At 43.5% G+C, this 22,655-nt stretch overlaps 1 protein-coding gene across 2 annotated transcripts in view; it reads left to right on the top strand.

The window, feature by feature from the left end:
• Positions 1–22,655, top strand: part of LOC144729733 (neurexin-1-like) — a 379,724-nt gene that overhangs the window by 147,604 nt on the left and 209,465 nt on the right. For both annotated transcript variants that reach the window (XM_078610192.1, XM_078610189.1), the window contains exons 8-11: positions 12,671–12,790; positions 13,168–13,549; positions 15,154–15,344; positions 20,939–21,112. In XM_078610192.1, the coding sequence (XP_078466318.1) occupies positions 12,671–12,790; positions 13,168–13,549; positions 15,154–15,344; positions 20,939–21,112 (867 nt within the window). The remainder of the gene's footprint in view (positions 1–12,670; positions 12,791–13,167; positions 13,550–15,153; positions 15,345–20,938; positions 21,113–22,655) is intronic.

Consider the following 22,655-nt stretch of genomic DNA (forward strand, 5'->3'; position numbering starts at 1 on the left):
GCTAGTTGTAATTACTGGCGAAACGTCGTACTCAGATTGTAAATGTTGTGGCTGAGCTCTCCAACACACCGGTGTGCTGTACTAGTGACGAATTGACACGTTCTGTTTACGTGACAACCCTTACTAGTTGGCTGTGTCGGCTGGTGGCGGGTTTTAACGACACATTTAGATATTTACGCGATCTCACCCCAAAAAACCTCTATTATGGATGATATTGGTCGCGAACGCCTACGTGTTAAATTAGACAGCATTTATGAAGTTGCTCACAGGTTATGTTTGACCACAGGATGTGGTGCGCGTGGGAGTGAGACTTTTTGAAAACAGTACAAGATGTGCATTGGTATTTCTTGTGTTGAAATGTAGTCATTAAGTTTCTGCACACTAAAAAAAGGCAAATGATAATTGACAATGCACTGTATTGCATTATATAGAGTTATTGATAGAAAGTAGACATACATGCGTGCACACGTTGGATTCGTTTTTATTAGACAGATACAAAATAGTAATCGCTACACACAAATCGCAAGACTGAAATGCCCTTGCCGTTAATTATTCTACCCCTTTCACTTCGTCGGGTGGTGCTATGAATCACCCTTTATACACAATCACCAGCCGCCAAATATTCCGTTGGAGAAATAGGCATTAAACTGATTTCAGGTTACTACGCTGTGGAATCCAACACAGAACACATTCCTCCTCCTGCGCAGGGAGCTGGTAGGAACGTTGGGCCGCTCGGTCAATGGGCGGGGTCACTGACGGCGTGGTGTATTCCGCAAATATGCCCGACTGTGAGGGCGGGCACAAGCCGGCGTGAGTAGGTTAAACGTTGAGTTTTATAAGGGCACCACGGGGTGACCAGCCCCTCCCCACTCAGCCCCACCCCTCCCACCCCCGACCCAGCCCCACCCTCCCCACCCAGCCCCTCACCACCCTCCCCTCCCCACCCAGCCCCTCCCTGCACGACGGACACAATGATCCCCTGTGGGCTGGTGTAACCAGGAGGTTCCTACCAGTATAACCATGTAGTGACCCCTTCATATTATAAACACCATATTGTGTCCTAAAATTGTCGTCTTTTTTTACGTAATAGATCAAAAGTCCACTTATTCGGAAAGAAGTACGGAGCTGCAAGGAAGGGTATATTTGGCTTTCGCACAGTACACTGTGTCCTACTTATGAGAAGCGTGTTAGGGGATATATCCACACACACACACCTCTGCAAGGGACAGTGAGTTTATTACCCTCCTCGGAGGTTAGTGCCCTTCTCGAGATTTGTGCCCGCAAATACCGTATTTTTTGGACACAGGTGGGTCTTTTGAACCAGCACCCAGCGAACCCGAGGTGAGACAAAGCCACCTCTGAGCCCACCCAACCCCTCGCTCAGCTCTCATGGACTGCCAGAAAAGAGTGTGGGGTCTAATTGGATAAAATGACGCACAAGGCATTTAAACAAGAAAGCATCTGCTGTCTGACGATCATCTCGCTTCCATTTTGCTGCAGATTTGGTGTGACCGTCATATATATTTTTTAGACATGTGGAAGGGTTTTAATGTTTTGTCTTCCTGCAATTTCACATAATGAGCTGTTATGAACCCCTGTAATGGCTTGGGAGAGTACCCTAATTATGTCAATATCTCTGGAGTAATCGTGGCTAGCAGCTCTCCCACTGGGCTCTAATAGGGCTTCCTACAGACTGAACAGAAGGCCTTAGAGTTGAGGTTTATTTATGATGGGCATTGTGGAAGGCCAGTGTTCAGCAGCTACCTTTTTATGACCTGGTTTTGGAGCAGCAGCAGCAGCATTACATGGTAAACAAAAAGGTACTCTACTGACAAATTATACCCTGCGTCTATATGTACTGACAAAAGTCACCGTACATTTTGTACATTTAAGTTGGAATGTTTTTTTTTCTTCTGGACGCCAACAGAGAAGGTTGACACAAACTGTATCCTACATAAAATGTAGTTTGTTTCCATACATGTACATACTATGGATGAGTTTTAAATTGAAACATGTCAGAAGTTATATTTTTAAGGGTCATTTTCCAAAGAAAAATTATGTTTGGGCCATTTACATGTCGGACATTATTTGATAATTTGAATTCATGCTTGGAATAACGTGAAGAGACGTAAAGACGAACACATTTATTGGAGAACTTATGCAGAATAATGACACAATTTAAACTGTTAAAGAGTAAGTGCGTTGGGCAGAACACATCACTAGAATCGATTATGGCCGATAGTCAGAGTGACAACCAAGGCATGGAACGTGTCGGAGAAGAAACCCACCAAGGACGAGTTTCGGATCCAAAATTTTACATCCAAGCCCAACTTTCCATTTTTTTCTTCAAATTAATACAAACAAAAATATCGGAAACACATCCCTAAGAGGTACAATACCAATACTGATCCCTGGATCGCAGTACAGTACTAGGTTGAATTGCACTCCAGAGAAAATACCTTTATTTCCACTTTGTGCTTCATTGACTTGAGAGTAAATATCTGGCTATAGAAATATAAAATAAATATATCGGTTGTATCTCAGCTGTGCTGCAGGAGTCAAGGCATGTGACAAGGAATACCCCATTTCTGTGATTCCCAGTGGAGATGAGAGTAACATCACACTGGGGAATGGCCTTGTGCAAGATGATGACAACACACCTGCCCACAGTCTCTCTGCGATAGGCCCTTGTCATAACATCTGCGACATTGTGGGTTTTCGCGCTTTGCGGAAAGTGAGTCGTGGCATACTCGTCAAGCCAGTGCCGTCATCGGCCATGATCTATCCGCTGCTGCTGGGCGAAGGCCTTCCCTAGGCGTCGCATTTTCTCGATGACGCAATGTATCTGAAACCTCATTGGAACCTCCTTTGCCAGTAGCAAAATATGATAATTGTTTTTTTTACCCTTTTATCTGGAAACAAAACTAACACCTTTTTTTATGGTGTAAATGCTTACCCCGAGCTGTCATACTCTGATGGTGCATTGTCTTTGAGTTGTGCGCCTTTTGGCGTCATCTAGTCCAACACCATGTGAGACTAGGCTCTAAGAAAAGCCATCTCGGGTGTGGACCAATCAATTTCAAGGACAGTGCATACATTATCAGAGTTGTGTTTTTTGTTTGCATTCCGACCGCAGGTATTGTGGTCAATGCAAACATGACTCCTTGTAAAAAAAAAGGTGTCAGTTTTGATTCCAGATAAAAGGGTAAAAAAAAACAATGATCATATCTGAAACCTGTACACGCGCTGATCTAATCACTCCATCCCCACGCTAGAGGTACCATTGAGCATGTTTCCCTCCTTTGGCTGCTGCTGATCCCTCATCAGTCTCGACTACCAGCCATCATCCATTCTCGTGAAGCCGACAACATGAATCAAAAACGTGGTTGTTGGCATATAACATTTAAGACAAGCTGAATCTTACGAAAATGAGCATGGAGAGCCACGTGATTGAGGAACAAATGGATGAGATAACATATGCAACTTCATCATATTTACTTTAAAAATTAACCATTATATATGTAAGGTTTCTAAAAACGTAATTTCCAAGACATAGGTGGTGATGGCATCCGACTGATGATGATAAACCTTTAACATATGGGCTACACCTGATTCCTTCAAACACAAAAGCTACGCTATATATATATTTTTTATTTCATTAATTGGTGAATTGAGCTAAGACCATCAAATTCACTAAACTTCCGAAAGTCTTACCTAATCCAGGATCGGAGCCTGGTGATCTAAAACTGGATATTTATTAGCAGTGATAGCTTACCACTCTTACATGTACACGGTATATTTCCCCTGAGCCAACGAGACATCTAATGTATAACAATGAGCAATGAATATGTATGTGTGTCTGGAGAGTCCTCTTAGACCGTTACACTAATATCAATGAATTAGGAACCGTTTGAAAGCGTTTGTGTAGTTTATGTAGCGAATGAAGTCGAAATTGTGAACAAAAATGGACTTCTGAATCAAGATATTGACATTTGAACCGATGATTTAGCATATTATCCCAGTGATAATTATCCACTCTGCTATTGCATTTACAGTTGCCCAGCATGAAGCGAACCCTTTTCGACTGTTACATCTGCCTCAACAACACTTATTTGTACCGTCATGCGAAATATATTATGTTAGCAGGTTATCATAGCACAACCTACTAGTAAAATGGAGATACTAGTAAACAAAACACGTGTAAAGTTACATTTATTAAATTGCTGTGGGGTGCATAAACTCAATTGGAAATTATTGATTACTGTTGAGTCCCAACGGGATACCGACTACCCAGTCAACATTCAAACGCTGAGCCAACGTTGGCACGAGATTCAACCCGTTGTACGGGTGTCGGATCAGCGTTCCATGTTGATGGGAGAGCAGTGCATGCGAAGTCAGATGTTTTTGGCAAGAAAAAGTATGCAAGCAGCGAGTGTTCCCCAAAAATGCAAGTGCAGCGGACAGATACTTAAATAAATGGTAAATAAATCTGCCGCGAACTTTAGCGAAACCACCACGGACGTTTTAAATATTAGAGCAAAGTACAATTTCAGAGACACTGAATTAAAACAACTTGTGAGGATGTGATTAGCCTTCATTTTAATCGGCCTTTAATTAACAGCGGCTTTATATTAACATAATTGCTACGTTTCCAGTTTTATTAATATTTTTTTATGAAAATGCCAACAGTCTGTCGAATGTAAACCCTCTACGGGGCCGTTGCGCTTTGGACTGGATATCACACTGTTTGCAGCTTTACCATTACTTCACTTCAAAAACAACAACGGAGGCCAACAACTTCAACATTCTGGATATTGTGTGAAAACACAGTTAATAAGTAATATTTTAAAAAATGTTTTTTTTGATAGAATATATTATTGTCATCAGTATGACATAAGTATACCAAGTTTGCAGTCGATGCCACATTGGGAAGTGGGTTAAAATAGAGTTACAAGATTTGAGGATACAACAACAACAGACAGTGAGTTAAATAAAATCGTGTAAAAACAAAGGTTCCCCTCCCCCACCACGTAGCATTTTACAGACTGCTGAGGAAATGGTTGTTAGAGAGTGCACCTTCGTAGGCGAGGATGGCAAACGAAATGGGTGGAGTGGCCTGCACCACGCTCAGCCACCTTTATCTCCCCAGTGCTGATGTGTTCTTCACGCGGCACCCCGGTACTGTGCTCAACTAAGGGCCCAGTCGACCGAGAGGGACATAAGTTGAGCATTTTGTAAATCGTCAGGTTCGTAGCGCAGGTGGATAACAACCGTCCATCAACTAAAGACAAATACAACAATCCCCCCGTGGAGCTAGACAACAGGCTGCTAAGGTGAACACCGCGCCACGATCCTGGCGAGCCGACTTAGATCCCTTGCTCACCGTTAACATCAGTGGCGAATATCTGAACCGGCACTCTCTGCCTGCTCTCGTTCGACTCGGCCAGCTTTTAAACGAGTAACCTCGTCAGCGCTGGGGAGGGAGGCAAATGTGGTCGTCGAGCGTGGTTTTTTTTCGGCCACACCAACCCCCCGCATGCTCCGTGTGATCCTTGACAAAGGTGCGCTCCGTGTGTGCGCGTACATCTTACGAATGCCAGTGCCGCACACAGCTGGCCAGCACCACGCCAGGCTGCTGCCATGTCCCCAGTGCTGGTGTTCAATCCCCACCGCACCGGGTGCAGTAGTAATTCATCTGAGATTGAGTGGACTCGGGTGAGACGATCAGGAGCGTTTCAGATATTCGCTGCCGCTGGCGATGGCCGTGAGCGGCAATTAAACTGGGGTCGCCGGATTTGCAGCGCAGCGCGCTCACCGTAATACAACCGCTCCCCCACGCAAAGACAAAGATCCCCCGCGTAGTCTCAACAAAACCGTTGGGGCAAGTGTTGTTAGCGAGCACCTATGAAGGCCGGCACGGCACACGAGCGGGTGGATGACCGGCACACGAGCGGGTGGATGACCGGCACTACTCCCGGCCGCCCTTTGTCTCCCTCGTGGCGATGTTTACACACCGCGCCGGGAACTCATTCGAGGCTGAGTCGACCCAGGACCGGTTCAGATGATCCTCACTCGTGTTGGGAGGTGGAACTGGGGTCCCCGGGTTCCTTTCTGCGGCGCGCATAACCGCAAACACCACCGCAACCCCACACGGACAAGACAATGACAGACAGCGCACAAGCGTCGAAAGGCTCAAGGATGCAATGATTCAAATGAGCAATTACACCCGCGGGAGCGTGGGAGGGAGGCATGCAAGCAGGGTGTTCATCTCGCTCACGTTGTGCGCAAAACAACGTTGGTTTTGCGCACAACGTATTTTGGCCTCGCTACGCGTTCCTGCTGCCCTATGCCATCGCGGATGACGATGATGATCATGACGATGGTGATTATGACGATGGTGGTTACTGCCTCTTGTTGTCCTCCCTTGAAGCCCACGCTGAAATGCAAACATTTGCCGTGGCCATCACTTTTGTTGCTCAGATCTGCTGTGTGTGTACGTTTGGACTTGTTTCGCCACCGTCCGTAGCCAACCGTGCGACATCGGAGGTGCGCGCGGGGAAGGGCAACAAATTAAACACAAAAAGCAGTTCCAAAGAAATTCCTTTTTAATCTAGATGACGGCTGAAAAGTGCGTGGCTCCAGTGGCTTCCTAATATCGGAAGGAAGAGCGTTCCAGACGGCCGCAGAAGTGCATCTTGAAAGCGCGCGATGCGGTTGACCGCCAACACCACGCCCCGCCGCCTTTGTCTCCCCGAGTGGCGATGTTTACACACCGCACCGGTACTCATTTGAGGCTGAGTCGACCTAGGGGAGGCCCAGGACCGGTTCAGATTATCGTCACCGGTGTACGCAGCGCCCTCCACCCCCACCACCAAAACCTCCTTCCCCCATCTGCCCCCCCCCCGCTCCTCCCCATCAATCTCCGTGCACCTTGTGGACCTTTCTAAAAAAAAATGAAATTACCCCTCGCACCGTCGTTTACGGGACGTTGGCAAACGTTGGGGAACGAGAGACGTTTGGGGTTGGTGGGCACCGATCGGACGGGGAGGGGGGGGGTTGTGATGACGTCGTTTTTTTTTTCCACGGAACGGGGCCGATGTCTGCGAAGTCGTTTCTCGTCACTGCATTTTCCGCGGAGAAAAGAAAAATAATCGTAATGATAATAATCATATTGCTTTGTGTATACCACTCTATTTGTATCTGGCTCTCACCTAAATATGTACTGTGTGCTTACGTATGTGTACTGTAGTGTGGTACACGTTTTCTTTACATTATTAGTGTAACGTACGTTTTGTTGCATATGCTTAACAGTTTTGTTGCATATGGTCGTAAATACCAAACTGGTTAGAAAAATGCGCAACCGTCTACTCTGAACGGAACTAGATTTAATGTAATTGGACGTTAATTTTAAATGTCTTCGTGCGGCGTGATAATGCGAGTTAAAAGACACACTTTCGTTTTTTAAATTAATGGCATTTTTTTGTGAGGGGCAGGCGTACAATTTGGCATCCCTTATTGTGATGTATGTGGAAAATCATTGAAGGTGACCCTAGAAAATGTCACACGTGTCAAGGCCGTTTTGCATGGTTTGACTTGCTGCACCACCGCGGAGTGGAAATGGCTCTGTTCACCAAGCCTTTACTGCCCTCTTCTGGCAATGCTGTTGGCTCTCTTGTCGATAATACTGCTCTGTAGGGGGCAGTATTATCGACACTATAAGGGGCAGTGGCTCCCAACCTGCGATCCTATTGCACCCACTGGTGGTGGTCCTCAAGGGTACGTGAGAAGTGCCCCATGGAACTTGTTGTAGATTTCTATATTTTTTATGAAGTACCATATTTGTCAGTGCATCAAGGTGGTCTGCGAAAAATGTTTGAGCGTTAGCAGTGGTCAATAGGTCCAGGAAAGTTGGGAACCGCCGCAGTAGTGGTGCAAAATTCAGTGCCACTGGTGGTTGCAAATATTTCGGAAACGGCTCATACGAGTGGCTTACGGTATGTGATAGCACAAGGTTATTGCACGGTTTACTTTTGTCGGTGATGAAAAGATCTAAGTGCAACATGACTCACGCACATTGATCTGCGGTTGCGGTATCCTCTCAATTTGCAAGCTTCATTTTGATAACACAAACTGCATTCGCTCTAAGGGGATGAACACAATGCACAAATTAGTGCATTCAAGCGTCGGTCATTGCAGCCTTTCCTCACACACGAGCGAGAGCTCCAGCATAATGCACCGTCGACAAAAGATAATTAATTAATAAAATACTAATTTCGTTCCGTGTTTAACATTTGTTTACGGTATGTCTCAAATTGATTGTCGTTACCCCCACCCCTCTCCCCCCTGGTTGTTGTTTTCCCCCCTCGAAACAAAATCGATCATGCTACAGGTTCGAGAGGAGGCACAAATTACCAGTTGACAATACCGGGGAGACGTGCACTGTTGTACATCTACAAATCAATGTTTTACCTTTCATTTTTTAAGTTTATTTTTGTTTATTCCCCCCTGTAAAGCAAGTCGTTTTAATTGGGAACCCCAACCAGCTTGAGGGCATCTTATTTAGAGAGCCAATTTCGATGAGTATTTTTTTTGCCTAAAATAATGTTCAGCCCTTTATCAATCCACCGCTGGAGGAAAACCTCTCACGCTGCGTGGTCATCGAATTTTCTTGACCATACTTCACCGCACTGGTTAGTGGAGTTGGTGTATGGTGGGGGTAAGGAGCCGCAGGACTGGTTAATAGATCATTCGCCACTGATGTTTGCCATGGCGAGGAATTGAACTCTCGTTGGCAGGTTCCTAGCACAACACGCTAACCACTGCACGTACACTTTAAATTGCAGCCCCTTTGTCAATACACTGCTGCATGAAGGCCTCCCCACGCAATGATGGTGATGAGGATTGTTTGGTATGAGTCGCCACAGATGTTAGCCGTGGCCAGGAATAGCGCAGTGTGGTAACCACTGCGCCACCATTATCCACCTTTTAACATTTTATAACATCACAGCCGTTTGTCAATCTACTGCTGGATAACGGCGTGCAAATGTTGCGTCGGGATTTCTGTAAAACATTTAAAATGTTTCTGTAGATGTGCACACATAAGTGGCATATGGAAGATGCAGTTTGTGTGCAGTTTTTGAGGCAATAATTTAAGACATCGTCGTCATCATATGTCATGGTCAATCCACCGCCGGATGAAGGCCTCTCCAATTCGATGCCATTTCTCGTGGCCCTTTGATGCAGCAATCCATATAGCTCTGATTTCACCGCTCCCTCTCAGCATGGTGTAGGCCTCTGCAAGGTAAAGTAAAAGGTAAAAACAACGAGCCTACCTTTACCCTACCTTTTACCTTACCACAATACATTCACTCTACCCTTACCTTTTACCTTTAGCAAGATAAGGTAAAAGGTCAAAAGCAACGAGCCTACCTTTACTCTACCTTTTACCCTTACCCCATACAAATTACCCGATTACAGGGTCGTAGCCATGGAGTCAACATTGGGGGGGACCAAATCTTCCAGGGTGTCTGGGGGTCCCAACCCAGAAAAATATCTGAATTTGAAAACGAATTTCCTGCCTAAAATATTAAAAAATTCACTAACACATGGATGGACTTTTTATTTATTTTTTACAATAATGTCTAATAGTGTATTGCATTACATTGTTCTGTTTTTACTTTTTTACCATTTCTTGTTTCATTGTATGTAATGGCAGAGATTAAGGATTAATAAAGTACTAACATAACCACAATCATATAAACAGAAATCTATGCATTGATGTATATGAAGACAAATCCAGATATTCTGGCTGAGGTTTAGCAAATTGATGTTTTTTTTTTACATAGCATAGCAATTATTTTTATCGCAATATATCGGGGGGGGGGGACATTTTGAGCATATTTGAATATTGGGGAAGTGTATTCCCCCCAATATATATGAAATTACGGCCTTGGTATCACGACATATGATGTGCAGAGAAACGCTGTATACACACGTTTAGTTTATAATGCAGGTAACAGACCATCATCGCTGTTCATGATCACAACCTTGGCTGTAGGATGTGCTGCAGTGGAAACTTTGAGACAAAACAGAAAGGGCAATTCCCCAAGGTAATGTGGATTTATAGGCCAGTGACCACGTTAATCCAATTTACTGATCTTCCACTCATGGCTTTGGTTCTCGAACGCAGAGGACGGTCATGGGTGAGCTCAAGTCCACAATCGGCGACTCAGTTTCGACATGGGCTTAAAGTCACGAAGCTGCGGAGACTTTTCTGTAAACCCTAATTTTACGGTGCACAGTTGTGGAGAATAAAAGACGAGCAATTGCAAAATGCCCATCAAATCAAATGCCTCACTGGTGATGCTCTCTCATGCTCCTCCCATTACAGTCTCAGGATGAAAATGTAAAGTGACAGCACATGTGAATGAAAGCATTTCGGAGTCAAGTACAATGGGGTTACTTCACCGATGCCACTGTTAATGCCGTCGAATAAATGTGGCGAGTGTAATGCCGATGCACTTGAAGCAAAGCATATTTGAGCCCGCCGTTAATTACGTGAATTTTTGTCCAGATGGAAGAACCTTAGTAAATTTATATATTCCATGTGTGCCCATTTTCGGGTGAATATTTGAGGATTGAGAATGTGAAAAAATAATCGGGTTTTTTGTTGTTTGCCCTTGACACACTGCACGTTTTCTCTCTGAAGGCAAGAGAGAAGAACGCATTTTGCTTCAAACAAAATCGTTTAAACGGATTATTGCCACTAGAGGGCAGCGTGGGCCCACACATGGCAGAGCTGTAATGTTCAAACACCGTGTCACCCCCACTCCCTACACCGTGCTCCAGTACGAAATGTCCACAGCCTAACAGAAGCCAGCTCTTGCGCTTTAGAAAAAAAACACAACATGATTGAGGTCATTGCAACAGCCAAGAGCGTGCTGGACTCAATTCCCCGGCCACATTTTAGTGCCAGCACCACCACAGGGCACGGCATGCACATGTGCGAACGGGAGCTAGGGTAAGGAAGTTAGTTCACCTCCGTAAATGTCTTATCAACCTCGCCGTATAATGCAGCTTGCCTTTAGGCTAGATTGAATTTGCTAAATATCTATCTATCTATATAATTGGCAACATTTTTCCTCCAAGTCGTCTGCTCACCGATGCGCTTTGGCTGTGGTGAGCGTTGCTCTGTCTCTCTATACGATGAGCTGTCAAACAGGTTTGAGAATGTGTTGTAAATAAGTATGTACACGCTCACACCTTTTAGAGTACAGTGCTGTAATTTTGAATCGTAGCCACTTTACATCACGGTGTCGCGTACTGCTATATGATTACTAAAAAAAATATATAATGGGTTTCAAAATAAGCCTCGTCTCAGTGCAACTATTTTTAGTGTCTAATTTCAAATAATCTCTCATGGCCTTATTTCAAGACCGTGAGAGATGGTGATGGCTTGGGGAGGCCTTCATCCAGTAGTGTTTTTTTTTTATCATGGCTGATTGTGATTATTTCAAGAACCTTTTTGTCTATTGCCCATTATCTCTACCACGTAAAAATGTAACATTCTGCAATGTATGTGTTTTTATATACACTAAAATGTATCTGAATATAGCTATATCTACCTTTCATTTTTTCCCTGTTTACCTTGCTACTCTTTAACGATGGCTTTAGATTAATTGAGCTGTTCTAGCTAATTCCAATAATGATGCTCATTTCAGAGAATTGTGGCAGTTGTATTAGTTGTAAAATATATTTAAAATGCACAAGTTTATATAGGTTTTCTACTTCTAACTAAAGTATTTTTAAAATATCAAGAGCCCTTTGGGAATGGCATTTCAACACCGGTGAATCTGAAGTTTTCCACATCGTGCTACGGTTGTGGAATTCTGTTTGAGGCATGACACTACAAATACTATTTGTAGCAGCTGGTGTCAGTGTTTTATTATCTTTTGCGATAGCCGAAGAGGATTTCTGTTAGACTTCGAAGTGCATGGTGAGCACAAACAAATATATCTTCTTGTGTTTCCTGGAGATATCGGCTTCTTGACTCACGGTTACATCAAAGAGGCTCACCCAAGCAGGCTCTGAGGATTTCGATATATGTTTTGAAGACTTACACAAACCAAGTTAATGCAAAGCGGTCAAATAAAATGCCTATGGCACCTAACAATCCCGTTTCAGAATGCGTGAGTAGATGGAATTCTCCAACCTTGCCTCTTCTTTAAAATATTTATTTGTTTCCATTTCCTATTTTACTTCAAAACTAGTTATTTACTATAATGCATCCCTTCCAATTCATATGTGCACATTTCTTAAACAGAACACGTACAAGAGAATTCACGTAAAACTGTAAGCAGAAGATAGACGTTTCAATGATGTGGAAATGTCACGTTTGCGCTTAAATGCCTTGGCATCATTACACCGAGCGAATCGGTTGAGCTGGTACCGGTGAAAGTGATCATACGCATGTCATTGCGGAACGTAATGCCACATTCAGCAGAAAGTAAGCGCAAGATTGACGAAGTTACAAAAATAGAGGCTTAAAATGCCATTAAAAAAATAATTACAAAGAAGGTTATTAATCGGTCTAATTTGCCTTTACATTGAAATGCTCCTTTAGGGGGCTAAACTTTTCAAAAGCACTAATGATCTATTTTATTTTTTACAGGCAAAGGCCCAGAGATATTGTATGCTGGAAAACACCTCAATGATAATGTGTGGCATACAGTTCAAGTAATCCGGCGTGGCAAAACTCTCAAGCTTACTGTGGATGGGACTTCAGCCGATGGTAAAGTGTGCCGTTTTAAATTAAGTTTTTGTTGCCAGTTTAAGAACGCATTGTCATTTAACTTTACATCGCAGGGTTATAAAATAATTTAGAACAATATTTGAACAGTTCTTAATATTTTTCAACATTTACTTATTCAGTCTATAATATTTGCGATATTATTCTATAACAATACATTTAATAGTATAGAATAACATTTCGTAATATCAAATCAATTAAATCAATGTTCAATGCATTTAGTATACAATAACAATACAAGTATTGTACAAGACAGTAATATAACATAATTGTACATCGAATAATAATACAGGTTTGTGTTGTCCTTGTAAAATTGATACCACTCCATAATTGATTATTTGTTTCCCTTTGCTTAATAGGCCTCATGGACGGCGACCACACCCGCCTTGAGTTTCACAACATCGAGACGGGCATCATGACAGAGCGCCGATACACCTCCGTTATGCCCTCCAACTTCATGGGCCACCTGCAGAACGTCGTCTTCAACGGCATGGCCTACATCGACCTGTGTCGCAACGGCGACATCCGCTACTGCGAGCTGAACGCGCGGTTCGGCATGCGCACCATCATCGCCGACCCAATCATCTTCAAGACGCGTGGCAGTTACCTGACGCTGGCCACCCTGCAGGCCTACACCTCCATGTACCTCTTCTTCCAGTTCAAGAGCACGTCCAGCGACGGGCTCATCCTCTACAACAGCGGCGACGCCAATGACTACATCGCTGTTGAGCTTGTCAAAGGGTAGGCTGAGGGCAGTGGCGGTGCGGCGTGGTGGCGAGGGTTGCCACAATATTATTATCGATGCGTTTGTTTACCTGGGAGAGCTACACTCAGTCTAAATCAGTGGTTCTTAACCTTTTTGGAGGTACCGAACCCCACCAGTTTCATATGCGCATTCACCGAACCCTTATTAATTGGAAAAATGAAATGTGATTTTTTCAAATTCAAAACATAGGTATATGTTTTACTGTTGCACAATCATATGAGTCGGGTGTGTGTCTTAACCTCCACCGAACCCCTGAGACTGACTCACCGAACCCCTGGGGTTCGATCGAACCCAGGTTAAGAACCACTGATCTAAATGTATGTATGTTGAACTTCTTTCGCACCGTACGTAGCCAACCCATGCTAATCGAAGGTGCGGGGTAAGGATAACAAACTAAACACAAAGAGCAGTTCTCAAGACTCTTTTTAAAATCTTGATTTTTCAACACGGTCCTGCCAAGTTTTTGCACAAGGAGGCAATGTTGCTGCATGTAATCCCAATTGAGAAATTTGAAGGGAGTTTTTCAGCATTGGGATGTTTGGCCTATACCAGTTATATTGTATGTGGGTTTTTTTTTAGCTATGGGTGGAAACTGGGAAAACCATGGAGGACCCCCCCCTATGCAGAACAGGGGGAGATCATGTCACCTCCAGATAGAAAGGTGCTAGAGGCACAACCCTGCCTCCCAAACACATACTACGATGTAGCATACGATGAGGCCCATAATAACAGCATGGTTTTTTTGGCAAAAAAATCATCATTGTGATTACGTCCCTCATGTTATTTTTATTCAACCTTTTATAACCTTTCTAAACTCTTTATGAAATGATAAACTTAATACCCTAAATAAAGTTGTATATCATCAGCAATTATTATGATGCAGGAAGTGTGGCAAAGTGCACAGATATTCGCCGTGAAATTGTGAACTACAGTTACAAACATATAGGAAACCGATTTCGTGTTTAATCGTTGTGCGGCGAAATTTGATATCGTATCGCGACCTAAAAAAAAATTGCATCCCGGCAACACGAGCGCGGCTGCCGTGTAAGTGGTTCGGTGATTGGCAGTTTGGCCAATGCTAGACGAATGCCTCCGTGACTGTGATGATGAGGTCCATGGAGCTTTGCGTGTGCGTGAAGCGAGCCGGGGCTTTTGTGTGTGTGTGTGGCGAGGGTGAGCGGACTTGATCCAGTTGCTGAGAAAATAAAATTTAACGCGCGTCGCCGAACATCGCAGCAAGAAAAAAAAGAAAGCGAATGAAAAACTGTTTTTCTGCACGAATGCATTTTGAACAGCATAGTTATGAAGATACAAATTGGATGAATGTGTTGGTTTGAAATTTGTATTTGAACTCTTTATAAATACTGTACCTGTTTGGAGAGAGGTTCCTGTATACTTTATACAATTTAATATAATATAGCTTTAATAGCTGTTACATTAATGTACTGTGGAAGAGTACTCCAAATATCCACCAGAGGTGCCCTGTAGTGGTCTCTCTATCATCGGGTCGTCTGCTATCAGTGGCATGAAATTACATAAATGTGTTTTTTGGTTTGTTGTTTTTTGCTTTGTCGGACAGGCACATCCATTACATATTTGACCTGGGAAACGGGCAGGACCTCATCCGAGACAACTCCAAGCGGGTTCTCAACGACAACCGGTGGCACAACGTGATCATCTCCAGAGACAACAACAATATTCACACCCTCAAGGTCGACACCCAGACTGTGTCGCAAAACGTCAACGGCGCCAGAAACCTTGACCTCAAAGGTGGCCTTTACATTTGTATTTGTTACTTACAAAAGTGCACGACAGCTGTGGTTTTCCTAATGCATCAGGGCCCACTGTGGAGTTCCTCAGAGAAAGAATGAAAGCTTGTTAATTCCTAATTAAAGGCAGGATATTTTAAGTGAAGATGGGAGAAGGGGGAGGGGTGTGGGTAATATTGGTGGTTGATTAGTAACAAGTGCCGGGCTGGCTCAAGCTCAGAAGGACAATTCTGCTATCAGAGCACCAAGCCAGTACATTTGCGATCTAGAGTTTTAATCCCAGAGGGAGACAAGAAATATAACATTTTAATTTTTCTAAAAGTATTCTCATCTGCAATTTTTTTTTTAAAGATTTCAACTGGGGTTATTAATGACCTCACGAATAATTGGTTAAGCTCGGAAATATTCAGCCACGAGTGCCAGTCACAGCAGGTAAAGATTCTCGCCAGGTCAGCAGACGGTGCACAACTTGGGGAGCTTGAGTTTAAAAGTTGACTTAATTAAATCAGATGCTACAACTAGTCCTGGAGGGCCTTTTTGTAGAAGTTACCCCGGGTGTAGGAGGTGTAGTATACTTTACTATCAGTGGAAACATTCTACATTTGTTAATTTAATTGCCTCCATCCTGGCAAATATCATGGTAACTATAAAAAATATATAAATATACAAAACTGGTGGCAAACAGACATCAGTGCATTGCGTTGGCACAAAGCAGCATGACATTTTAATATATATATTTTTTACTCCATACAAAAACATAGATTTCGTACAATTAATTAACCATAATATTCCAGTTAATCATATTTAGTGATCAAAATGTGGTCTTCCATTTTGGTAAAAAAAATATTATTAATTTGCCAGCTTATTATGCTGTTCATGGCAGTTGGCCTGTGACTCAGGGTTCAGAACAGCGAGAGCCAGCGCCACTGAGATCCTGGGAAGTAGTCAAAACTAGAAGGCCAAATTGACAAGCCCCGTCAACAAATGACTGCATGAAAAAAGCCCATATTTAATTTAGTTTTGCACTTAATTTGGCTACATGTCAGCTCTGAGAATGAAAAAATATTGGTTGCACTGTCTGCCAATGATCGCTGCTCTTAGATGCAAAGAGGGTGGGAAATTGCTGCCCTCGATAGCATGGACCAGAGGTCACTTGAAAGTATCTCAGAGGTAGCTCTGTCATATCCACTTTGGTGGGCCATTCTCAAGCACGTAGAGTTACACTGCCTGGCGATAGATCCGGATGGATACTTTGTCTCATAACAACATCGATAGCCCATTAGGGATAAAATGAAGATTGTTTAAAATAATTTCTCACAAATCGCAGCACTGTAACAAGGCAATGTTTCTCATTCTGTTTGACCTCATCTGTGCCCCTTGTCATAAAAGACATGCGGCAGAACTGCAGTTGTCATAAAGCAGTGTAATCGCTTGACAACAACATGAACACTTGCATCTAAACCAGAGAGCATTAATTCAGCGTTAAATGAACGCCAAATGGCTTCCTCCCGATCATGTTTCAGTCCACAAGATGGAGTTCGTTCATGAAAATTGCGTGTGAATGTCATTTACATCATCTCCACTAGATGTCTCTACTCTGCAGCAATTGCGTAAACGTTCCATTCCCCACGGGAAAAAAAAACTGCAAGCATTACATGTAATTAACTGTATGCCGAACATTTTATTATTATTCCCATTGGTGCATATATGTGTCATAATCGTCAGCCATGGTCAATCCACTGTTGTATGAAGGCTCCCCTAAGCCACCTCCACCTCCTCTGATCCAGCAATGTCACCCTCCATTCCGCACTTGCTCGCGAGACAATTCCATCGCTCCGTCTCCTGGGTTAACGCATTCTTTCACGCACTCCATTCCTTTCCTGCCACTCCCATCACTTTTCCAGAACATCGGCCATCGTTCCTCCAAGTGACACAAATTGTACTTCAATATAACCAAAGATATTGTATTGCACTTCACTATAACCAATAGTAATGAATGCGTATGTAGTGATATGTAGAAGCAAGTGTTATTTTATTGTGACGGAAAATAAATGTGTCAATTTAGGCAGGGTTGCCCTTATTTTATGTTGAATCCTGAAGAGAAGCTGATATTTAATATAGAAATATTTCTCTCCCTGGTAGTGAAACGTTTTAAACATGTATTTGATTTAGCTTATTTCCAAAATACGTAACTTCGTATGCTATTCCTCGTACTTTATATATTTGTTTGTGTATGTTGTGTGCATATATTGTATACAGTACATGTACAATTTGTGCATCTATTTATAGTTTGGTCCCGTATGTACAAGTTTCCAAAAATGTCACGAAATATTGGCAACAATGTCATGTGGCAGAGTAATGGCAATGTCGCTTCCTGTCATCATTATCATCAGCCGTTATCCACTGCTGGATGATATTCAACAAACTGCTGCTATATCTCACGCTTTTGCGATGCAACAATCTATTTGGCACCTGCACCGTGAGTAGATTTCAATTGATGGCTCCGTCACCACAATAGACATCCTCCCAGGCATGTTCCCGCCTTTGACTGCAACTCCATCGTTAGTCTCAACCACTGGCCATGTGTCCTGCTGAAACCTATTTACTTTTCTTGTCAAAGAGCGTAAACCATCACGCAAACTCGCAGCGGCTTTTGGCTATCCATCGAACAAAGACGGTCACTGCACCGCGCCCTTTCCCCCGCACCTCCAGTTATCACTATTGGCTACGTGCAGTGAAAAAGAAGTTCAACATACATACGTACAATGTGATGTCTCTAACCTGCGTATGTTCCCTACCTCATGTGTGCCACTTTCCGCATCTCACCGTGAGTGTTTATGCGTGTATATATCTCATCGGTGCTGTGTATACACGTACGAATCATCTTTATTTTATTTTTTTACATTTCACAAACCGTTTGCCACAATTTTCACATAGCCACCGTAATAACATGCATTTCAGCAGAACCCGTACATGTCACACCATGTAAACAGCGCTATTCAGCGTAATGCGCTACCAAGAATTGGTCACTCATTGTGCGCTGGGGTAATTGGATTTGGCTGGCCCAGGAGGCCTCGGTGCATTGCTGATTGTATCGGCCCACCACTGCTGCTCCCTGTCCAGAACACCTCATGTGGCACCTTACCAGCAGCTTTGTGCGCGTCATTCTTGTTGGCGCCCTCTCTTTGACTGCTCAGGGAATATTCACTCTATCCTTCCATCTCTAATTACAAACTGCAGCTTTTAATGCTAAGACATGTTCAAGAATACAAATTATATATTTTTCCCCACTCCCGTGTACTTATTTATACAAGTGGCATGTTTATTATCTCGGTGCAAGGGCAAGCACAGTGAAAATAGTTCAATTTCAAAAACTCTTAATTTTAAGCCATTTTGTCAAAGCTTATCACATGTTTAGCTTGAGTTGGTTCCTTAACAAACGATTGCATTTGGAAATCCACCCATTATAAAATATATATTTTACAGGTTGTCGACCATATTCCCCACTCCCCCCTAAGAGATTTTCATTCAAATGCAAGGTACCACGGGTTTCAAGGAGTTCACATTACGACCACTTTTCACTCTTCATTGTGTGGCATTTCAATCTTAATAATGAAGTGCCTGTTCCCGTGATTGACTCTCCAAATTAAACATCTGTCAGACTAAAAACAGGCGAGAGAGAGAGAGAAATTTGACAGTCTTTCATTTTGACAGGTGGTAAAGCTGCCCCGTGGTGACAAATAAGTGGTACAGCGTGTTACCGTTAACCCTTAAAACTACCGCGCCTGCTATACAGGAGGTCATGGGTTTGGTCGCGACCCTGACACTTGTATACAGTATTTGGAATTTGCATGTCCGATCTCCCCGTGGTCGCGTGGATTTTTCTCCGGTTATTCCGTCCTCATTTATAAACATGCGTTTAGAATATTTGGCTGCTGTAAATTTCCACATGATAAGCCATTTCGTTGGGTTATCATTTGTGGCCAGGTCGCTTCTGAAAAAGAGATATTCAGTTCAGTGGGCCTTACTTGGTAAAATAAAAAAAATTGTTTAGTTTTATAGTTTAGTTTAGACTCACACAATTGTTTACACATTGATGGTTTGTCTATTATCAATTGCAAGCCTGCTCATAATGTTTATGCTGCCCTTGGCCTGTCTCTTTTCACTGCAATTAAAACTTAAAGTTGTACGTATTTACACAGACGGGCGTTTACGTATTTATTTAAACGATATATTTCTTGTCTCAGGGATTAATAAATAGTGGGGGGGGGGGGGGGCAGAAATAGCTGGAAACAAAGCACCAGATAAATAGGATATGTCTGCTTTAATGTGCTTGTCACAAATGAGCACTGCAATATTCAAAATTTGGGGCAAATATTTTCAATTTGAGTCACATTTAATGTCCTGTGGGGGAAGGGGGTTGAAAAATGTACGCATTCATGAAATGGATGATTTGTGTCAGATAATCGTCTTTTCCGTTTCACATTCGTGTTGGGTTCGTCTCATGCATTGCATTTTTTTAGATTTTTTGCAAAATATTTCGAGCTTTTCCAACATCTCGTTTCCATATTTTTGTGTTATACATTATGGTTATCGGCACTGCTATTATGTTAAAGTGAGATTGTTCGTACTGGAGTTTCATTCTATTTAGAAGCTAATCACTGGCTTGAACAGTGTAAATACAGACAAACCCAAAGCTGAAATGCAATAACATATCCCACGCATTACACACACAGATAATAATCAGGAGGTTTTCGTAATGCCTATAATTATAACGTGAATAAACAATACCAAGGGCTGAGCTGTATAAATGGGCACGCCACCGATTAGCACAGTTTTGCTACCTACGGTGCGAAATAAGTTCAACATACATACGGACACCATAGTTGGTTCACGTGTGGTGGGGTAAAGTGTGGATACTCTCTCATCTCCCACGATGTCTGGCCACTGTGGATGAGTAGGCCAAATACCCTCTAGATGGGGCTCTCTAGAGCTCTCCCGAGCGGAGGCCCTTCCACCAGCATTGGAGTGAGCATGCAATTTCAAGGCTGCACCTTTATCCTATTTATAATACAGCACACTATTTCTGTTAATGCTCAATGTACGTGAAGAAACCATTGAAATTGTGATTTCGTGGAGGCATTCATACAACACTGTGCCTTTACATTGTTTAAAATTTGACAGTTAAATGTAAATGCATAGTTGCCTAAATGTCTGCAAGCAGTGACGTGAGCAATAAATTGCAGGGCTGCACCTTCACCTTTTTATACAAAGGGCTGACCTGTACTCAAGTACGCTGCAGTGAGTTGCAAGAGAAAACCGCATTAGACAGCAGCTAATGGCTTTAAACGCCTCTCCGATGTGTATTTTGGTCGTATCGCGCGTTGTCCAGCACGACGTCCGACGAATCGCTCTACGTGCTGGGAGCTCTTTCAGGCAACTGAATTCCATCGCGCGGAGCAAAATGTCGGACATCGCGCCAGATGGACACGTACCAAGCAAACCTGAGAACACGACACGGGGGAGAGAGCCATTCCTCTGCAGCATACCCGCGAAAAGCCTTTCAAAGCAACTCTCGTCCGTTTCTCTCGACAGGGGACTTGTTCATCGGCGGCTTGGAGAAGAGCATGTACGCTAAGCTGCCCAAGCTGGTGGCGTCGCGCGAGGGCTACCAAGGCTGCCTGGCGTCGCTCGATCTCAACGGACGCCTGCCGGACCTGCTGAAGGAGGCGAGCTACAAGGTCAACGAGATCGAACGCGGCTGTGAAGGTGCGACACCCCGCCCCCCCCCAATCAAAACCAAACTAACACGCAACACGTTTTTTTACATTTAATTTTACCAGGTAAGGCCCACTGAGCTATACAAGCTCTTTTTCAGACGCGACCTGGCTATTACAAATGATAGCTCAACGAAGTGGCTTATCATCATGTGGAAATTTGTAGCAGCCAAATACTCTAAATGCGTGTTTCTAAATGCGGAGGAAAAACCCGGAGGACGCGGAGAAAAATCCACGCGACCGCGGGGAGAACAGACAAACGCCAAATATACAGGTGTCAGGGTCGAAATCGAACCCAGAACCTCCTGTATACCAGGTGAGGTAGTTAACATCTCGCCACCGTGGCGCCCGGGGGTAGCTTGTTTGCGGCCCATGCTGGGGGGAGGGATTGGCGGGGGGGGGACATGGCAGAGAGTGGGGAGCTGGCCTGAGGTGAAGAGAAGAAGCTGGCAGGTATATGTACGTGTGTGTGTGCCGATTGATATGTGATAAATTTTTGAGTGAGTTAGTCTGTCCGCTGTATTTTTCTGATTGCACAGGAAAGGAAATTAAAAGTTGTGACCTCGGCTTGTTTTCCACTTGTGTTAATATGGTGATCGATTTATGTATTTACCTGTCCAGTCAGCAACAACCTGTGTATTTGGCTCAGTCTTAGTATATGGGTATCTCTTGGTCATTCTCTTAGTCTAGTCGACAAATGCATTCACAGATTTAGTTCACTTTTAGTTTTTATATATTTGTGTGAGGGGCACTCAATCTCCCCCCACCCCACTCCCCAACCAATATTAATAGGTGAGCCAATCAGTTTACTCAGAAAACCTTTTTATGCGTTTAATATAGCCAATTAACATTTTGGTCTTGCTCCGCGTTGCAGTCTCTGATAATAATACTAAACCATATCATTCGGCTTCCTCCTTCAGGCTAGCCAATTACGCCTCGTCATAGTCGGTCATGCTCACATCTTCGGTGGATATTCATCGCAATACCCACGGTCGATCATTTTCATTCACTCGCGGGCGATCGTTGACGAAAGTAAAATCAAATTTAAATCCACCTCATTGACGAATACTTTCGTCACTAAAATGTAACACTAGGATTTCACAATCTCACCCACTGATATGACAGCAACTACAATTTTTTTTTTACCAGGTAAGGCCCACAGAAGCGACTTGGCCACAAATAATAGCTCAACGAAGTGGCTTACCACGTGGTAAATTCACAGCAGCCGAATGCAGAACTCTAAATATACAGGCGTCAGGGTCGAGATCGAACCCGTGACCCAGCATACCAGAAGAGGGAGTTGACATCTCACCACCGTGGTGCCGACAGCGCACTGCAACAACCCAGATGCCACATTTAATCATTGGCTGGTTATTGCCACCGCACGAGTTAATGGGGGTGGAAGTTACTCTTGTTGGCACTGTGACAATGCCCTTCACCCTCCACTACCATAACAGCAATAATGTACTCGGACAAAAGTTTCACGCAGTTAGATGCTGTCATTGCGATGGTGCTTCCAAAAAGGCTTAACTGTG

Source organism: Lampetra planeri, chromosome 33, assembly GCF_965212315.1.
Source record: "Lampetra planeri chromosome 33, kcLamPlan1.2.h2, whole genome shotgun sequence".
Taxonomy (NCBI): domain Eukaryota; kingdom Metazoa; phylum Chordata; class Hyperoartia; order Petromyzontiformes; family Petromyzontidae; genus Lampetra; species Lampetra planeri.